The sequence below is a fragment of the Diabrotica virgifera genome, chromosome 4, assembly GCF_917563875.1.
Source record: "Diabrotica virgifera virgifera chromosome 4, PGI_DIABVI_V3a".
Classification (NCBI taxonomy): Eukaryota; Metazoa; Arthropoda; class Insecta; order Coleoptera; family Chrysomelidae; genus Diabrotica; species Diabrotica virgifera.
Window position 1 is genome coordinate 178342395 of NC_065446.1, and position 20188 is coordinate 178362582.

The window sequence follows — 20188 nt, forward strand, 5'->3', positions numbered from 1 at the left end:
AGAAAAGGTGGAAGTCGGACAGCCTCTTCTGTATACCGGAAGTCACAACTTAACGTGCATCAATATATATATATATATATATATATATATATATATATATATATATATATATTAGCATGTCTCTCAACTAGGATGGAAAAAATACAGTATGTTTAAGATATGCAACAACAGACACGTGTCTTAGACTTATTAGCTATCATCAGTACAGTATAGCCAAGTTAGAATAGATCTGCATTAACCTTTCCTTGTTTGAAAAACTCTGAGAAAAAACATTGAGTTTCAAACATTCTAAACATTTGGCATTCCTTTCCTCAGGTAGCTGTAGCTTCCTCCTTGGATGTGTTAGTTGTTATTCTGGAATCGTCAAGGTATTCTAACATTATTGTCACAAATTGGTTGCAGTGCTCCTTTCCCAAGCTAACATACACCTATTCTAACTTTGCTATACAGTACTGATGACGCCTTATGAGTCAGAAACATGTGTCTATGGTTGCATTCCATCCTACACATACTTTCTTTTTTTTTCCATCGTCATTGCAAGATATGCTGATATATATTTCCTATCTTGATTTTACTATTAACTCACATCATTAACCTTCTCTTCCATCAGTTCTTGTACAAATGAGTTTGATAAGAAACAAACATCCATAGAGATATAAAAATGCAACAGTTGTTGCCTTAAAAAGATATCAACTAACAAGATTTAAGTAATATAGCTAGTCAAATGAACCATTGAAAATGTAAATAAAAACATAAATCATTAGGTTTTTCAAAAACTGAGTACAGTTGACATTATGGCTAATGCTATTAAATATTTGGAAGTGTAACTCTTGGTTCCTGTTCTTCATTAATAAACATTTATATCCTACATTTTCAATGGTTCATTTGACTAGCTGCATTACTTATCTTGTTGATATCTTTTTAAGGTAACAACTATTGCATTTTTATATCTCTATGGATGTTTGTTTCTTATCAAACTCATTTGTAGATGAAGTGATGATGTTTACTGATAGGATTGAAGTAGCCGAATTTATCTTTTATTCTCTACCTATTGATTGAAGAACCCACCACTTTCAAGTGATCCTTATTTGATATAGACGGTGGAGAATAAAGGCAAAGAATATGGCTACTTCATCATTTACTGAAGATATTTTCGTTTACAAATCTGTAAACATCCTAGTAGGTATAGCATACAGCAATGTAGATTAAATGTTTATAGATTTGTAAACAAAACATCTTCACTAAATGGATAAAGTAGCTGAATTCTTAGTCTGTTATCTGTATTTTGAGGTTGCAGTCATTAAGTTAAAGGGCACGATAAAAAAACTCTGTTAACACATTCACGGACACGCTTCACATGTAGCCACATCTTATGGAGTAAGTGACTATATTATATGCAGTTGTGTCGGTGAATGTGTTAATATCAACCTTTCGCAAAATTTATTTGTTTCATCAAGTCTAAAATAAACTTATAATTGTTTTCTCAGTAAATACAATGACATTAAGACGAAAAAGCATTGTATAAAATAAGCATAACAACTTACAACATGAGGTTAGTCCATTAAGTTTTAAACATTATCACTAAACATAAACATAAAAAATATAAGATTGTTGATCTATTAGTAATTACAATGTATTGTTTAATTTTATCTCACAGTAATAGTTTATGACACTGAAATATCTCATAAAAAGTTTCGGATTACTTGTCCTGTGTTTCAAACGGATTACTGGTTATCTCGTAACTGATGTCACTCTAGATTTAAATTATGTCTTTCTGCCACAGCATTTAAAAGTTCATAATAAAAGATTTACAAAATTCATCTTTTCAAAATATGAACATTAAACTTAAAAACAAAGCAAAAAGTTAGGTTAACATGAATTAACTAACAGTCAAGACATAAGACACGACAGAATACACTTTCCGTTTTGATGACTGTAATCTGATGTACGTAATTCTGAACTTTACACATGTGTGTAATCACTTTACGTAAATGATACATCATAGCCCCCAATATAACAATACTGTAAATTTCATTAAGATCGGCTTAATAGATTTTGAAACCCAGGTTTCGCAAAAAAATTCATTTTTTCAAAATGTTGCAGGACTGAAAACAAAGCAGATAGCAAGTTGGATTTTTTTTTACATATAGAAGAATACTGTACCTTTCATTTACAATTTGCAAAATTAAAATTGGTTAACTACCACGGCGTCAGAGATTTTTTAAATAAACATTAATTTTTGGTGCTACGCGCAGGACAGCGGTGTTCGATTCACACAAGTGGATTTCCACCAAAATTTCTTCCATCTTTATCTAATACAGTGGTACCTCGACATACGAGGGTAATTCGTTCCGCAACCTTGCTCGTATGTCAAATTGCTCGTATGTTAAAGCAATTTTCCCCATTGAAATTAACTGAAATGTCATTAATCCGTTCCAGTCCCAAAAAAAAACACCTTAGTTGTTTTTGTTAAGTGTTTTTAAATAAGAAAAATGTTTTTACAAAAAGGAACATTTATTTATACATAACAAAAAATACATACATATTCTGTAAAAACATAAGAAAAATGAGGTGCTTATGGAAGCGCTTAATTTTCGTCAGTGGTCTTCGCTTTTTTCGTCACACTTTGCTCATTTTCATCTGCAGCTCGTTCAAAAAAACTGTCCAAAGAGGTTTGTTTCTTCCTCCCTTTCAGAATATTGCGGAAATGTGTTAGACATGTTTCGTTAACAACTCCGATGCACGACCAGTTGTAACTTTTTCGGGGAACGCGGAATACGAATTTTTGTCCCATTTAATTTACAATGTCTATTTAATTTGTCGGTCCAAGTAATAGTCACGTACAGACCCCTGAAATGATCTTTATGGCGTAAAGATCTATTACCAGTAAAATTACCTTTTATTTTATAATACAAATTAGGTAGTCAAAAAAAGGCATGAAAAAGCGGTTACTCGTATCTCAAATTTTGCTCTCAGCTCAAAGCAAAACATCGCTCGCTCGGCGGCTCGTATCTCAAAACACTCGTATATTAGGGCGCTGGTATATCGAGGTACCACTGTATATTATTTTCTTACTCTATATTTTGTTGTATTTTTTAATTCCACAAAAATCAAACTAATTTGATTATTGTTTGTGAAATATTGTTTAAACAATTGCATATGTTTAAAAATAATAAACTTTAATTCTCTAAGTTAAAATATATGAACAAAGAAGGTTTTTGCTAAAAAAGTGTTATTTCAAAGGGCAGAGTATGTGTCTTTATTTTGCAATAAACAAATTTATTTATTTATATATAAATGTACTAAAAATTAAAATTTATCAATCATTATCAAAGGTCATTGGAATGCCAAATCAGAGCAAACGTATCCGCTGTAACGGATAAACGAACAATAATTATTGTTTATTTAAAAAATTCCTGACGTCGTAGTAGTTAACCGATTTTAATTCTGCAAACTGCAAATGAAAGGTACAGTATTCTTCTATATGTAAAAAAATTCAACTTGCCGTCTGCTTTATTTTCAGTCCTGCAACATTTAAAAAAATGAGTTTTTTTACGAAAGGTGGATTGCAAAATTTATTTTGAAAAATCTATTAAACCGAGCTTGATGAAATTTACAGTATTGGTTTATTATACAATAACGTTTTTCTGGGTGAAATATGACGGTCCTAAGTTTAGCATAAATGGTTGAAAAACGTAAAATGAAACTACTTGCTTTTTTATGGTTTTTTCGCGATTATTGCTACAGTAGAACCCCGCAAATCCGAACCCCGCTAATCCGAACTTTCGGCAAATCCGAACCAACGGAAAGTGAAAAAAATTAAAAAATTAAAGACAAAAGTTAAAAACATGTTTATTATACAGAGTATAACCAGAAAATTGAACAATGTAGGATTACTAGGACTTTAGACATTTAAAATTTCTTAAAAATAAATACGTATGTACCTACTTTATACATAAAGGTTAACATAAACTTACTTCGGTATTCTCGTAGTCAACTTGAGTCCAAAAATATTGTCCACACTCTTGTGAGAACGTTTTGCGACTCAAAATCAACTACAATGAAAGCTTTGAACTTTGAATTACTAGTTAGGCAAACTTTTCGGAATCCGAACAGGCCGTCCCCCCAATTAGTTAGGATTTTCGGGGTTTTACTGTATTTTGCAACAAGGGTGACAATTTTTAAAATTTCTAACTAATCCTACATTGTAGGAAATTTAATTACGCAACTTTTATGACAGCGCAACTTTTCTCGGAAATGAATACTTTTAAAGTTATAATCAAAAAACGAAGAAAAAAATTGAATGTTTCCTTCATTTTTTGACAGTTTGATTATTTATAAAATGTTCCGGACCTTTTTGAGTGGGAGGATAATTCAAATATTATTATATGAGTTATTTTCAAGCCATTTCTGCAAAAAAATACGAGTCACCTCTCAACATCCAAATGTACTAATATTTTTACAGATGCGCCCTGGCCTATGAATAAAGATAGATACTCACCGTTCTATAATGCTGGAAATAGTGTCTTCCGTAATAACTGCCGCCAGTTGTTTATTTTTCATTAAGTATGAGCAAGCATGATTTAACAGAGACTGATAAAAGTCGTCTAGGACTACCTTCCTACAAAATAAAATATATTGAGTTATACAATAAGTATCAGAATAAAGTTCATTAGTGACTATTACTAGGCATTAGGACATGAAGGGCACGCATTTGTTTAACGGTATATTAAATTATTCAATGTATAAATGACACAAACATACATAGTAGAACAGACATATCCATGATGAACGGCATTTTGTGGGACCAAACAATATCTAAAGCAAATAAACAGCTCATATACAATACCATAATTAAAAGTGTAGTCACAATATGACAGTGAAGTTTGACCACTGAAACAAAGAACAGAGAAAATGTTACTAGTAACAGAAATGGACTTCTGGAGAAGAGCAGCAGGCAAATTAAGAAGAGATCAGATACCAAATGAGACAATACGAGGAATGATGGGATTCACACATACAATAATTGATGACATAAAAACAACTAATATAGTAAGGCCATGTACAGAGAATGCCAGATGACAGGATCCCTACACAGATTTTGACATGGACACCACAAGGAAGAAGGAAAAGCGGAAGGCCGAGAAGAAGCTGGAGGGAGGGAATTGAAAAAGAACTACAGGAAAGAGAAATCCCTCCAGGTCTATGGTTAAATAGAGAAGAATGACGGTTAACGAGTCGGAAGGCGTCGGAGAACGCTGTAAACCAATAGTAGCAGTAGTAATAAAATATTCCCTTATATCTTGGAACAGAATTATGAAGTCATTTGGTTAAAATCAGGAACAGAGACAAACACATATAAACAAAGAAAAAAGGATCACCCACTAAGGGCAGATTTCTCATATCTAAGTATCTATAAAATGAGTGTCGATAAGCAACGAAACTGTTTACTTCTTCTTCTTCATGTACCATGTCCTTTCAGAACGTTGGTTACCATCATAGCTATCTTAATTTTATTCACTGCCACCCTAAATAGCATGCTTGTATCAACACCATACAAATCTCACAAGTTCTTCATCCATGAGGTTCTTCTTCGTCCTGGACTGCGTTTGCCTGCTATTTTTCCTTGCATGATATTTTGTGGCAACCTATATTTGGGACCTCTCATTACATGTCCGACATACTCCAGCTTTCTCTGCTTGATGTTTCTTATGATCTCAGTAGTCTTGCTGAGAAATTCTAGTATTGTGGAGTTTCGAATCTTCTCCACCCAGGAAACTTTTAAAATTCTGTAGCAGCGAAGTAGGCGGATCCTCAATACCAATTTTAGGTCTGTTACATAACACCTTGGACATCCTTCTAAAAGCGGCTCTAGCCTGCTCTATCCTAGATCTAATTTCGCCGTGACTTTCTGCGTTACAATTGAATTGCTGTCCCAGGTAAACGATTTTATCAACTTGCTCAAGTTTGGTATTATTTACATATATAGACGGTTTTATATGCTGTTGTTTACTTATTACGAGTATTTTGGTTTTCCGTATGTTCAGATCCAGACCTGCCGCCCTACAACTCTCAACGACACTATCAAGTAGTGCTTGCAGATCTTCTGGACTAGAAGCTAGGAGTACTGTATCGTCCGCATATCGCAAATTATTGATGACTTCACCGTTCACAAGTATTCCTTCGTGTTTTTCAGAAAGTGCTTTTCTGAAAATTCTTTCGGAGTAAACGTTGAAAAGCAGGGGTGACAAGAGGCATCCCTGCTGTACTCCTCTTTTAATATTAAGAGCATGTGATTCCACATCATCTACTAAAACTGATGTTGTTTGATTCCAATATAAATTTGCAATTATTCGAACATCTCTGCCGTCCAGCCAATGTCTTTTAGAGCTTCGATCAATATAGAGTGCTTATCACGATCAAATGACTTTTGGAAGTCAATAAAACAACAGTATATGTCTACAGATATATCTCGACAGCTTTGAGCAAGTACGTTCAATCCAAACAGTGCCTCTCTCATTCCAAAATCGTTACGGAAACCAAACTGTGTGTCATCCAGGTATTCCTCGCATTTATTGTAGATACGACCATGTATTACCTACAGAAAAACGTTCAGTAAGTGGTTTAACAAACTGATGGTTCTATAATCAGCACAGGTTTTTGCTGTTGTCTTCTTAGGTAGAGCTATAAACAGTGAATTAGACCAACACGCTCTGAAGTTATAAAAGCCATACAATCATCAAAAGATGGCAGAGCGAGTGGTCCTGATGAAATTACAACTGAAATATACAAGCTTATAAACAATGATAGCAATGTCTTTATTGTCTCAATGTCTCAATTGTTTATTTAAAAATTGTTCCACTAAAAAATTGATGAATCCCAAGATGGTAGCCTTTTTGTAATATCTCGTACTACACATCGTCTTTTCCGTTATGTCAAGTAAAAACTTAACTTTATTGGCCTATCCTATATACTAACACATCGCTAAAGAGTTCTTAAAACAACTACTGTTTTTATATAAAAGTAGACGAAAAATCTAAAAATTAAAGGAATAATGCAGAAAACATAAAAAATCGCCGATATATTTAATTAAACTATAAAATGACAGAAGTGCCAAAATTTCATAAATGTCATTAGTGTCAAAATTTAATAACAGTGGAGGAGTGGAGTAAACTTTCCTGTGGTTGGACCAATGGCAGCTAATCTGGAAAGCTCAACGTAGATGGTGCTTGTGTAGTTGGAGGTCACGTCAACTTACGTCAACTATTCAAATCAATCTATTTCTAAGTAAATATTGCATATTTGTTTCGCTGTGTAAATTTAATTTGAGAAAATAGAATGCCTCAATGTGCCTTTGTGCTTATTGAGAACATCAGGATATAAGTTTCCCAAAGATATTCTGATGAGAAAAAAGTTTATTGTAGCAATAGGAAGGGATAAATATCTGCCGACAATAAATGCTCGTATCTGCAACAAACATTTTGTTGAAACAGATTATGTAGTGCCCCTGGATTCGACTGTAAAAAATTGAATAATTCACTATAAAACTTCACTTTTGGTCTGAGCTATAGAAATAAAATATTAAGACGACGATATAGCTTACCCTTCGATAAGAGCTTTCTTTTTTCCAGTAACTCTCGCATTCTAGCAAAAAGAATATCGAAAAATAATGGAAGAACTTTCGAAGAGATTGAAGATTCGTTACAAAGTACTCGTTACTTACGAATACCGAAAGTAACGATTACTATACAGAGAGGCAAATCGTTACTTTGATTACTCTGATTACTTCGTACCAATCGTATTAGAGCGAGTAACGACTATTGGATCTACTTTGATTACTCTGATTACTTCGTTACTTCATACCAATCGTATTAGAGCGAGTAACGACTATTGTATCTACTTTGATTACTTTGATGACTCTGATTACTTCTTACCAATCGTATCAGAGCGACTAACGACTATTGTATCTACTTTTATTACTTCGTACCGATCGTATCAGAGCGAGTAACGACTATTGCGTCTTCTTTGTTTACTCTGATTACTTCGTACCAATCATATCAGAGCGAGTAACGACTATTGTATCTACTTTGATTACTCTGATTACTTCGTACTTCATGAAGGTCGGTATTATATCGGAATACCTATACAAAATACCTACCTACTGAGAAATACGATTCTCGATATGATTACCGGTACTCAAATACAAAAGTAATCGTAGTAATCAAATCATTATCTCTTAAACAGATTAGTGAAGGTCGTTGTTATATCGGAATACCTATACAGACCTACATACTGAGAAAAACGATTCTTGATATGATTACCGGTACTCAAATACAAAAGTAATCATAGTAATCAAATCATTTTTATCCCTTAAACAGCTCGGTGAAGGTCGTTGTTATATCGGAATACCTATACAAAATACCTACCTACTGAGAAATACGATTTTCGATATGATTAGCGGTACTCAAATAAAAAAGTAACAAAAGTAATCATAGTAATCAAATCATTGTTATCCCTTAAACAGATTGGTAAAGGTCGTTGTTATGTCGGAATACCTATACAAAATACCTACCTACTGAGAAATACGATTCTCGATATGATTACCGGTACTCAAATACAAAAGTAATTATAGTAATCAAAGTAACGAATACTGTAAATGATTACTTTATACAAAATACCTACCTACTGAGAAATACGATTTTCGATATGATTACCGGTACTCAAATACAAAAGTAATCATAGTAATCAAAGTAACGAATACAGTAAATGATTACTTTATACAAAAGTAACGATTTGTAACGAATACTCGAAAGTAACTATAATCAACATCACTACGATCAACCACTCTTGGTAGGGAATGGATTAGAAACATTTATAGAAAAGGAAATGCGAGTAAAAGTAAACATTAATGAAGCAAGAAAGCTGGGAGACAAAATATATTTTGTAGAGATTGATAGCAAGACAGAAAAGATCAAAGTAATGCAAAATAAGATGAAACTCAAGCAACTGAGAGAAAGAATATACATAAATGATGATCTGACGAAGGACGGATAGGGAAATAATTGCCAAAATAAGAAGAATTGCTAAGGAAGACAAAATCAAAGGAAATAGCACAAAAACAGGATACCAAAGACTGACAATAAACAATAAATTATGGAAATGGAATAAAGAAAAGGAGCAGCTGGAAAGAATAGAGAAAGACATTGCAACAAAATAGAATTAAATGCAGTATTAGGAGACCCAACAAAGATGACCCGGCAAAGAAAACGGAAACAAGAATCGAAAAATAATAAACGAGATAATGGCAATAGAGAAGAACTCGTTAAAATACCGACGTGGAATATAAGAGGATCATTCCAGGAAGGAAAACTGAAGCATCTAGTAAACGAAGCCAAAAAATATAAATTTGATCTTGTGGCAACAAGAGACTAAGAAACTTTGACAGGGCAGTTAGGAAATAGATGGCTGTATAAACAGTGGAGGCTGTTAAAAGGCTTCCTTTTTTCCAGTAACTCTCGCATTCCTTCTCCTCAATTCGTTTTTCAACCTACAAACAATCCAATATCCGTATTTTTCTGCCATAATTTATTATTTATTAAACGTAAACAAAAAAACCATATACAAACTTCACGAATTGCCAAAACGTTGACCCCCAATTATACAGCGCCGCCAAGCGGGAGCAACGGCGTACATAACTGCCATTAGAAACAAGCATTACGGCGCGGTAAATTTGAATCACTCCTCTTGGTTAAAAAGCAAACAATAATAGAAAAAGGACATTTGTTAGACTCTACGCTGGAAAACCTAAAAATTTTTATTAATACTGGTTCATCAGAAGAAAGCTTTTCTAATCATGAAGACAGTGATTCAAATTCCGGAATAGATATCTCAGAATTATTATCCGAAGAAACGTAACTAAACCATTATTGCTTATAAAATAAATAGATTATAATTAGTAAAAATAAACTACTTTTTTATAAACAAAATGGCGCCCGAAAATCGTGTTTTTTTTTTCAATTTTTGCTCTGTAACTCCATTGATTTTAACTTTACACCAAAAACACTCCAATAAAAATTTACCGTAATAAAATTCTGCATAGAGACATGTTTTTCCCGATTTACTTCGACGAAAATTTTACTCGGAAAATAAGGGTTGTTCCAACAAAATCTTTAATTTTCAACTAAAATTTTAGCTAAGTAATTATTTTATCAATAATTAAATAACTTGGTGATATAAAAACTCTTTTGGTCTTGGTATAGATTATATTTCCAGAAGCCGATTGAAATTGAATGAACCGTTTAGCAACAAATTGTTCATTAAAAATTTACGGTCGATATGATTTTTGTATAAAAAGGCACTAAACCCATCTAATGTACTTCAAAAGAATTAAAATTATACTATTTACGCGGCCTCAGGAATATTTTAAAATTATAAACAATTTTTTGGCTTATAAACAAAAATATAATTTCTCCTTAACTAATATATTAAATTAAATTATGAAAACGGTATTAGAAAGAACGGGACAGGGTGCTTCTTTTAAAAGAAAAAACGTTTAATTGCGATGAGTTGTTCCCGAGATACAACCGGTCAAACTTGACCGGCATGTACGGCGAAGATATAAACAAACAATAGGATGGTAGCTTTCGAACCATCACCTGTTTATTTCAGTCCTCTTTCTCCACACAAATTTTTATATCTTTAAACGACTCATAACATATATTATAATAATAAAAACTATCGGTATTACGAGTAAAAAATACCACAATTTCAATCAAAATCAGGTTGGAGAAAATGGAATCTCAAAGTTCAATATCAGTACACGTTAAAAAAATGCATTTCCTCAGCTTCCCATGGAGCAATTTTCTTCATTTTTTTGTTTTTAAGTAACTCAAGTAGAGCCATGTAACTAACGCATTATTAAATGTCAAAGTTGCTTTTGTTTTGTTATAATAATTTTATTTATTTATTTTAACAAATTTTTAAATTTGTTAAAATGATTTAATTTTTAAATTTGTTTAAACAAAGATTGTTTAAATAATTATACGGCTTTCAAATGAGAAAATTTGTATTTTAAACGTCAAAGGGTACACTTGTCGCCAGTTTATCTAAAAAAATTCTACAACTGGAGAAATATGTAGAATTATAAAACATATTATTTTCTTATAAATAAATTAATTTATTATAACAAAACAAAAGCAACTTTGATATTTAATAATGCATTAGTTAGATGGCTCTATTCGAGTTACTTATAAACAAAAAATAACGAAGAAAATTGCTCCATGGGAAGCCGAGAAAATGCATTTCTTAACGGATACCGATTTTGAACTTTGACATTCCATTTTATCCAACCTGATTTTTGATTGAAATTTTGCTATTTTTCATTCGTAATACCGATAGTTTTTATTATTATAATAGATATATAGTATGAGTTTATTAGAGATATGAAAATTTGTGTGGGGAAAGAGGACTGAAATAAAAAGGTGACGGTTCGAAAATTGCCATCCTATTATTTATATCTTCGCCCTACATGCCGGCCAAGTTTGACCGGCTGTATGTCAGGAACCAGTTATCACAATTAAACGTTTTTTTTAAGAAGCGTCCTGTCGCGTTCTATCCAGTACCGTTTTCATAATTTAATTTAATATTTTCCGATATATTCTATTTGTTTATAAGCCAAAAAATTGTTTATAATTTTAAAATATTCCTGAGGCCGCTTAAATAGTCCAATTTCAATTTTGTAAAGTGCATTAGATATGTATAGTGTCATTTTATACAAAAATTATAGTTACATATTCTTATGCATCATAATTATTGTGGTTATTATATCGACCGTAAATTTATAAAGAACAATTTAATTATTGCTAAACTGTTCATTCAATCTGTTCCATCTGCATCTGGAAATATAATATATACCAAAAGAGCTTTTATATCGCCAAGGTATTTAATTATTGATAAACTACCTAAAATTTTAGTTAAAAATTAAAGATTTTGTTGGAGAAACCCGCATTTTCCGAGGAAAATTTTCGTCGAAGTAAATCGGGGAAAATATGTCTATGCAGAATTTAATTACGGTATATTTTTGTTTGAGCGTTTTTGGTGTAAAGTTAAAATCATTGGAGTTATACAGTAAAAATTGAAAAAACACGATTTTCGGGCGCCATTTTGTTTATAAAAAAGTAGCACACTATCTGCGGACTTTGCATACCTATATTATTAATATATAGAATCATAAGATTCGATTTCAACAATTAAATTGCTGGTAAATACCTTTTCCTTGTATTTTGCTAATTAGCCCAGAGTATAAAAGAAATGCTTTATGACGCATCACCCTCTTACCTTTTACTTGTTATAAAATTTAGTTCTGCTCTCGTAAGAAGACCAAAACCAGCATTTCTCACATCGTCCACAGATACAAATATACAATTATTGTCTGCTTCAAATGTTGGTATCATTTTTCCGTGTACAGTATAAAGCTCTTCACTTTCAGAAACATAAACGTCATCCATGGCGGGACTGTAATAATAAACATTATTAATAATGATTATACTCAGATAGAAAAAGAATTAACATAAAGTAAAATTAAGTATGCGTAAGATAGAGAACACTTCGCTCATCCCCGGAAGCAAAGTGTCACGACTCAAAAAACAATATTTTTCAGGAGAGACAAAAATGGATTTTTTTAAATCTTAATTTAGCTGTCAGTTTTAAACGGGAACTCCTAAAAAATTTTTAAATTAAAAACGAAGAATATAAATAAATGAATGTTTCTAATTTTGTAAGAAGTATAAAACCAAAAAATCTATGTTATCTCATTTAACAAAGAAAAAACGATGAACTTTTGAGGTATGTCACTTTTCTTGAAAAATGCTGGTCACTTTTTTTAAACATTAACGAAAAAGACCTAGGACACTTCTCGAAATACAACGGTTTTCATGATAAATAACGATACGTTCACGTTGATCGTCAGAGCATATCCTCAAAAGTGTCTCATAAAAATAACTACATTTTTAGACGATTTTTCGCAAATAACTCAAAAAGTAAGTAATTTGTCGAAAAAAACGTCAGCAAAAATATAGCCCGTAACAAAGTAAAAAAATGATGCACGCGTGAGGTCTCTGGACCTCGTAGAACAAGAGTTAAAGCCAATGAAAAATGGTGCATATTCGCCAAATTTCAAATAGAATATTTCGACTTGAAACTTCCAAAAAATTAAGCACTTTTTGGGGAAAATCAATTATAACTTTTTTAAAGTGTTTAAAAAACCTTTATTTCTGTTTTTATAAAAAGTTTCTAGCATCAAATTTAAGCAAGTTACGCTCAAAATAAAGTTGGTCCCTTTTGTTTTGGCAAAAAAAATCGGGAAGACCACCCCCTAATTAGCAACTTAAATGAAATTAATCGTTACCGCTCCACAAATTATTTTACTTATGTTCTGTTTATATGATCTGTAAGTTTCATCGATTCAAAGCGCTTATTTTTGAAAAAAATTGTTTTTAAAGTAAAATTTTTCTTCTTCTTTCTCGAAACTCCTTATGCCCCTCAGGGGCGTCGGAGAAGTAAAATTTTTAAAAATTTTAATTTTGAAAAATATGCTTTTTTTAAAATAACTTAAAAATTGTTATTACCAAAAATCTCTAAAAACAAAAAAAAGTCAGCATTGCTTTTCTGAATATCCTGTATTTTTTGTTTTTCTGTAAGACAAAAATTGATTAAGATTTGGTGTTTCTAAATTTGCATACATTCGTGATCAGTGACTCGTTCAACCCCTTTTAACTAGAACCCTTTCAAAAATAAGGACTTTAAACCGATGAAAGCTACAGATCATATAAACAATACACTTGTGAAGTCGTAACGAATAAGTTCATTTAAGACACTAATTAGGAGGTGATATTCCCGATTTTTTACCAAAAAAAAGGACTAGTTTTATTTTGAGCGTAACATGTTTACTTTTGACGCTAGAAATTTTTGTTATAAAACAAAAATTAAGCTTTTTTTAAACACTTTAAAAAAGTTGTAATGAGTTTTCCCCGAAATGTGCTTCATTTTTGGTTATTTCACGTTAAAGTATTCCATTTGGAATTTGACGAATATGAACCTATTTTTCATTAGATACAACTCTGCTTCTACTAGGTATAGAGACGTGGTATATACACCATTTTTTTAAAAATATTTTACAGGCTATATTTTTGCTAAGAATGTTTTTTTGGACAAAATACTTACTTTTTGAGTTATTTGCCAAAAACCGTCTAAAAGCGTGGTTATTTTGTTGAAAAAATGAACATATTCACTGGCAAATAACTCAAAAAGTATTGACTTAGTGACAAAAATCTATAGAATAAAAGTTATTTAAAATTAGTCAGTTTATACATTTCCGGACTTACTTTGGACGAATATTTTTTCGCTCCCAAGAGGGGGTGAAAACCACCCCCAGGGCAAAAGCACATATCGGCACAATATCACTTTTTTCTTTGACTTGTTAGCTATGTGTGTGAAAAATTTCATGTCAATCCAAGCGGTTCTTTAAAATTTAGTTTTACCGTTAAAGAACGTACTATTGTGGATTTTGAAGATAACCAGTTTAATACTTAGACCAAATAAAAAGCACCGCTAGTGGTTACCCTGTCTCTCTCTGGGGCAGCACACCAAAGGAGAGAAGAATGTATAGCAACCATATTACGTCGAATACAATAACGTCACCGCATTCTTACGAAGAAAGGACAGAGGAGGAGGATGAAGGCCCGCAAGGCGGGGGGGGGGGGCGACGTTAGGGGTCTAGGACATTTCGCCGTCGCCGTTTCGCCGTCGCCATTTCGTTGTTAGCATTCGTACTTATAATTTCGGGATGATCATTACTTGTATATAAGTTTTGAATGGTTTTCGAACGATTATATACTATCACTTTTGCATAATGAAGTTTTTTATTTTTGATACAGTAAAAACAATTGAACTTGAAATACCTTTTCTCAATATTGTTTATTTCCGGGAATCTGATAATAGTCATATTTATCTATTTAATAATGTATTCTAATTATACTCTTGTTTATTGTCCTTAATTTCCTTATTTAAATAATAAACATAATTAGGAGTCAACCACCCTACAATATGAAAATTTATCGACAGCTTTGGTAAGGTGCAGAAGGGTAGGGACGTTCATTATGAACAATTAGTTGCTGGGAATCTGCCACCCTTAAAAAGGAAAAAATATAGGGACGCGGATGAGCGAATTTTAAGATTAGTCCGAAACTTCAATGCCGATGGAGGTATTCTAGAATATCTTAAAGGACTTGCCCATAATTATGAAATGTACCTTTTTAAATATTTTTAATACTGTAAATATTTTATTTTTCAGACGAAAACAATGTATAGTTGAATACGAAAATATAACTTGGTTTTACTAGCAACATCAGCATTTTATTTACACTGACATTTAGTATAAAAAAAGTTAGTATGTTATCACGTTCTTGCGACATTTAGTATAAAAAAAGTTAGTATGTTATCACGTTCTTGTAAACTTAACCAATGCCGGGATGGCGACGGCGAAACGGCCGACGGCGAACTGGCTCGACGGCGAAACGGCTCGACGGCGACGGCGAAACGTCCCAGCCCGGACGTTAGGAGGGGCCCCTTAAAACCTTCAAGCTTAATACTTCTACATTTTTTAAAGGAGATCAAAATATATTTCCCTAATAAGCATCAAAATAGGGAATTTGGAAGGAAGTAATAAAGCAGGTAATTGACGTAACTCTAATGCCCGATTTCACCAACGATACCTAAATATTTAAGAATTACCTAAGTGGGTTTAGGTACTTCCTAACTCTAAAACGGATTTCACCATACGATAAGAATTGCCTAAACCGCTTAAGCATTACCTTACGTTAGGATACGGATTTCGATCTCCCTAAACTTTAGGTATTACTTATCGTTGACAGTCGGGTAATATTTTTACAATTTTGACTAATGTACTTGTGACGTTTGTCAATAATTTGCTTCTTACCTTAATTTTTCTGTTATTCTGTAATATTAGGTATATTATTAGTTAGTAATTTTGTATTTTCTTTTATATTATTAATATAATATGTGTTGGAAAATACAGAAAATCCTTTGGAGTTTTTTACAGGTCTGTTGACAAAATTATGTAGTCTACCTACTACCTAACAAACTAGTGTTGTGTTTCAAAAACCCATTCATGATATAACTAAAAGTGTGTCATTAAAAAATTAATAATAAAAAGTAATTTTCAGCATATTATATATTTTAAAATTATTTCAATAATGGCAATTCAACTAACTTAAATTTTTCGTCATATCTGAAATTTACAACTCTTTTCTTTTCCTCCATTTCACTGTACATATACAAATAACATACAAGACTATATTTATTATATACAATCTTAATGCACAAATAACTAACTACTAAATAAAATAACTATAACAGTACAAAACTGAATAAAACCAAATTGGTAAACAAACAATAATGACAAATAATCGAAAAAGTAAGAAAATGTCATCTTATTCTTCTTTTTTTTATCAAAAATAGTTCAAACGTACCCTAGGTGATACCTAGGAAAGCATTTCCTAGATAAGCAGTTCTTTTAGTTGTGAAATGCGATTGTTCCTAAGTATTGACTTAAGAAGTTCCTATCGATAAGAATTACTTAATAAGGCAACTGTTTAGGTATCGTTGGTGAAATCGGGCATTAATCTTTCTGGGTGCAATTTAGCGTTTAGTGGACATATTGGTAGTTTAGATGAAAGTGAATCCCAAAAAAGTAATTTTTTGTCGGTGGTTCTTTTACTAGCTAAATATGATCCTGTTTTAGCTAAATTAATCGATAAAAACAATAACTTAAAACAAATTACTTGAGCCCCCAAATACAAAACGAAGTAATAAATTTGCTGGCTGAAGTACTTAACTATGAAGTACTTAACATAATACCACTCAAAACATGATCAGCTTATGATAGGGGACAAGCGGGGATTTTTCCACTTCCATATATTAGATCTTTATACAGGGGAGCTCGTTAAGGGGGGCCCGAAAAAAAAATTATATCCTTAGAAAAACTCTAGATCGTCAGATTAAGATAAGGTAAGCTAAGTACATGCAGAACAGTGTACAGTATAAATTAAAGAAATATGGAACATAGCTTCTTATGACACAGTGTTTGAACTGCATTTGAGATAGTGGACCAATATAAAAGTTCCAGACATTAAAACCAGAAATCATAGCAACATTAACATTGGCATGTAGAAAATATCTTTGAACTAGAACCTCCTACTTCTATCTCTCTTTTTAGGAGTTTACTAAAATAGCGAGCCCAGCCGAATGAGCCGAAAGTAGATAATCGGACTTAAGGGTCCGCACCGCGCCAAGGAATATAACCGAACCGAGCCCACTACCTACATGCACAGACAAGGCGATTGCAGATACGCGGTACGAATGGGTTATTGTTTTTATAAGTTTTTGGATATGTATTTAAAACATATAATTTAACCTAAAATATTTATTTTAATATTTATAGTGCTAAATATTTCATGTGTATCTATTTATGGATAATGATGATTGGCATTATACATAACATTATGTATATTGTTCTAAAGCTATTTTTTGTGGCTAAATGGGAAATAAGCCACAATTTAACTTAAAAACTGATTTTGTTAACGTTTCGACCTCCACTTCGGACGTCGTTGTCAAAATACACAGTATTAATAAATTAAACAAAAATGTTGTTGCTTACTAAAAAAATTTCTTCTAATAATATAATTTATTCTAACTCATTCATATCGGCAATTATTAGAAGATTTTTTTTTACTAAGCAACATTTTTGTTTAATTTATTAATATTTTGTATTTTGACAACGACGTTCAAAATAAAAGTTAATAAAATATTTTTTTAAGTTAAATTGTGGCTTATTTCGTATTTAGAATAATAATAAATTACATAAACGCCACAAAGAAATAGCTTCAGACAATATTTTAGGTGAACAAATATGTTTTAAATAGGTACGTATCCATAACTTATAAAAATAAAATAATCTATTCGTACCGCGTATGCACAAAAAGCTAGAAGGATCTGCAAATTCTGCAATCGCTTTCTGCATGTAGTCACGTCGGTTCGGTTCTATTCCTTGGCGCGATCGCGATGCGGACCCTTAAATAGGAACCGGTCCTAATACCTGATTCTGACCTAGAGGTGGGCTAGAAGTATTTGCAATCATGTAACCGATCGTAATTTTTATCTGTGATTGTGATTTAACAGAGCAACAAAATAGTTGTATTTTAAACTCCTAATTAAAAATGTTCAAAAACATTCAACAGGTATTATTTTGTCTAGGTCATGATTATAAAATTAGGTCTGTTAGAATGAGAAACAATTGTATTCAAAAAGTAGTTTTTGTAATGAAAATAATATTGCATTAATAAATAATTTGATGTTTTTTTCATTGTCTTAATATTGTTATTAGAAAATCTAACAGGAGCATAGGCGCCAAATTTCGGGCCAATACTTTCTCAATGCATTCATTTTTTTCGAATTTTAAGAAAATAATAAGTATTTTTAAAAAATATAAACGCAGAATGAAAGATTACATTATTATCGAGGGCCGAAAGTCCATTAGAATAAACAAAGTGTCATTTGAATGAAATATTTGAAATTAAAAATCACACTCAATTTTCTCTTCTTTTTACCGCTGTAACTTATTAAATAAAATACACATTATAGAAGTTTTCGGGGACTTTCAGCACTCGGTAATTATGTAATTTTTTATTCTGCGTTTAAATTTTTCAAAAATACTTACTAGTTTTCTTATAATTCGAAAGAAATAAATGCATTTAAAAAGCATTGTCCCGAAATTTTGCGCCTACCCTCTTAAAAACGAAATAAAAAGTAAACTTTAAATACCAGTATTTGCTACAAATACTGATTAGTTACTATTTGTTACTTTTAAATTAAAATTTCAGAATAGCAGCCTTTTAACTTTTTTATAATTAACTCGAGTTCTTCAATCAGAAATAATTAGACTAACTTTGGAAATAACCGTTCGCAAGGCACTGATGTTCCAATGACACTAAGTCGTTCTTGAGCTACTTGTGCATAATAAGGAAAAATATATTTATTTTCTCTCCGCCATTTTAACGAATCTTCATTTTGCGGCAACCGATCGCATTCCCTAAATCTTTGCATTTCTATTATTGCCCTGCTTGTCGTAGTGCCTCGTGGCTGATCCTGCGATCCCATAATATCATCCGGATCTGCAGATGTTTTCTCATGTTCTAATAAAATTTGAGTCGTAAATCCTTTATCTTTTTGTTCCATTCCAAGTTTTCCTGCAATAAGAGCGATTCTATTTTCTGTGCTATTTCCGCATTTGTTGGATTCTTAAAAGGAATTAGTCGAAACCTTATTTTGCAAAGAAAAGTTGAAATCGACAGTTTATCAACAGTTTAATAAAATTCCACTCATACATTGTTGAACTAGTGTTTACGTACATATTTGTTATGCTTATAATAGCCTTAACAATTTCTTTTAGCTGAATAAATCTTTCCAACACATAAATTGTCGAATTACAACATGTGGAAACATCTTGCAGTAATTTGAGAGGATTCCCGTTTCCTGGATTTTTTGAAAATCTAAAAGTTTAGCAGTTGCTTGTAGAACTCTTTTTAAAGTGGCTAATGGTATTTTTATTTTGGTTAAATTTTTAATGATTTTCTTATATCACTTTTGATAACAAAATCTGAGGTAGAAGTCGAAACGTCAATAAAATCATTTTTTTAAGTTAAATTGTGGCTGATTTCCTCATCCTTTAAGCCATCGTTAACAATAAAGTTTATTTATTGTGTGTGCAAAGCATCCAAAATGTTTCATTTTCACATCATTTTGTGTACCACCTTTAACATTTTGTATATTATAGGAAACAATAATGTATTAAAATTTTGTTTTCTATGTTCTCTAAGTTTTATAAGACAGCTTTATCTTACAAATATTGCATGATGGATAATTATCATCCACTTATATAAAAACGTTCCATAAACTACTAAATTTTTCTATTTTTGTTTGGCACTAATGGCATGGTATGCGTTCTAATAGCAAACCCAATTTTGTAATAGTGACCTTAATAACACGTGTAGAATTTTACGATGGTCCATAGTGGTAACACTTTTTATTAGGAGTTTAACATACGAATATTTTG

At 31.8% G+C, this 20188-nt stretch overlaps 1 protein-coding gene across 5 annotated transcripts in view; it reads right to left on the reverse strand.

Annotated features, from left to right (window-relative positions):
• Positions 1-20188, reverse strand: part of LOC114333462 (uncharacterized) — a 230962-nt gene that overhangs the window by 174821 nt on the left and 35953 nt on the right. For 4 of the 5 annotated variants that reach the window (XM_050648583.1, XM_050648585.1, XM_050648584.1 and 1 more), the window contains 2 exons: positions 12337-12513; positions 4502-4621 (listed from right to left, as the gene is read on the reverse strand). In XM_050648583.1, coding sequence (XP_050504540.1) covers positions 4502-4621; positions 12337-12513 — 297 coding nt within the window. Of the gene's footprint in view, positions 1-4501; positions 4622-6978; positions 7000-12336; positions 12514-20188 lie in introns of those variants that run through there. The other variant, XM_050648586.1, reaches the window with a different exon arrangement.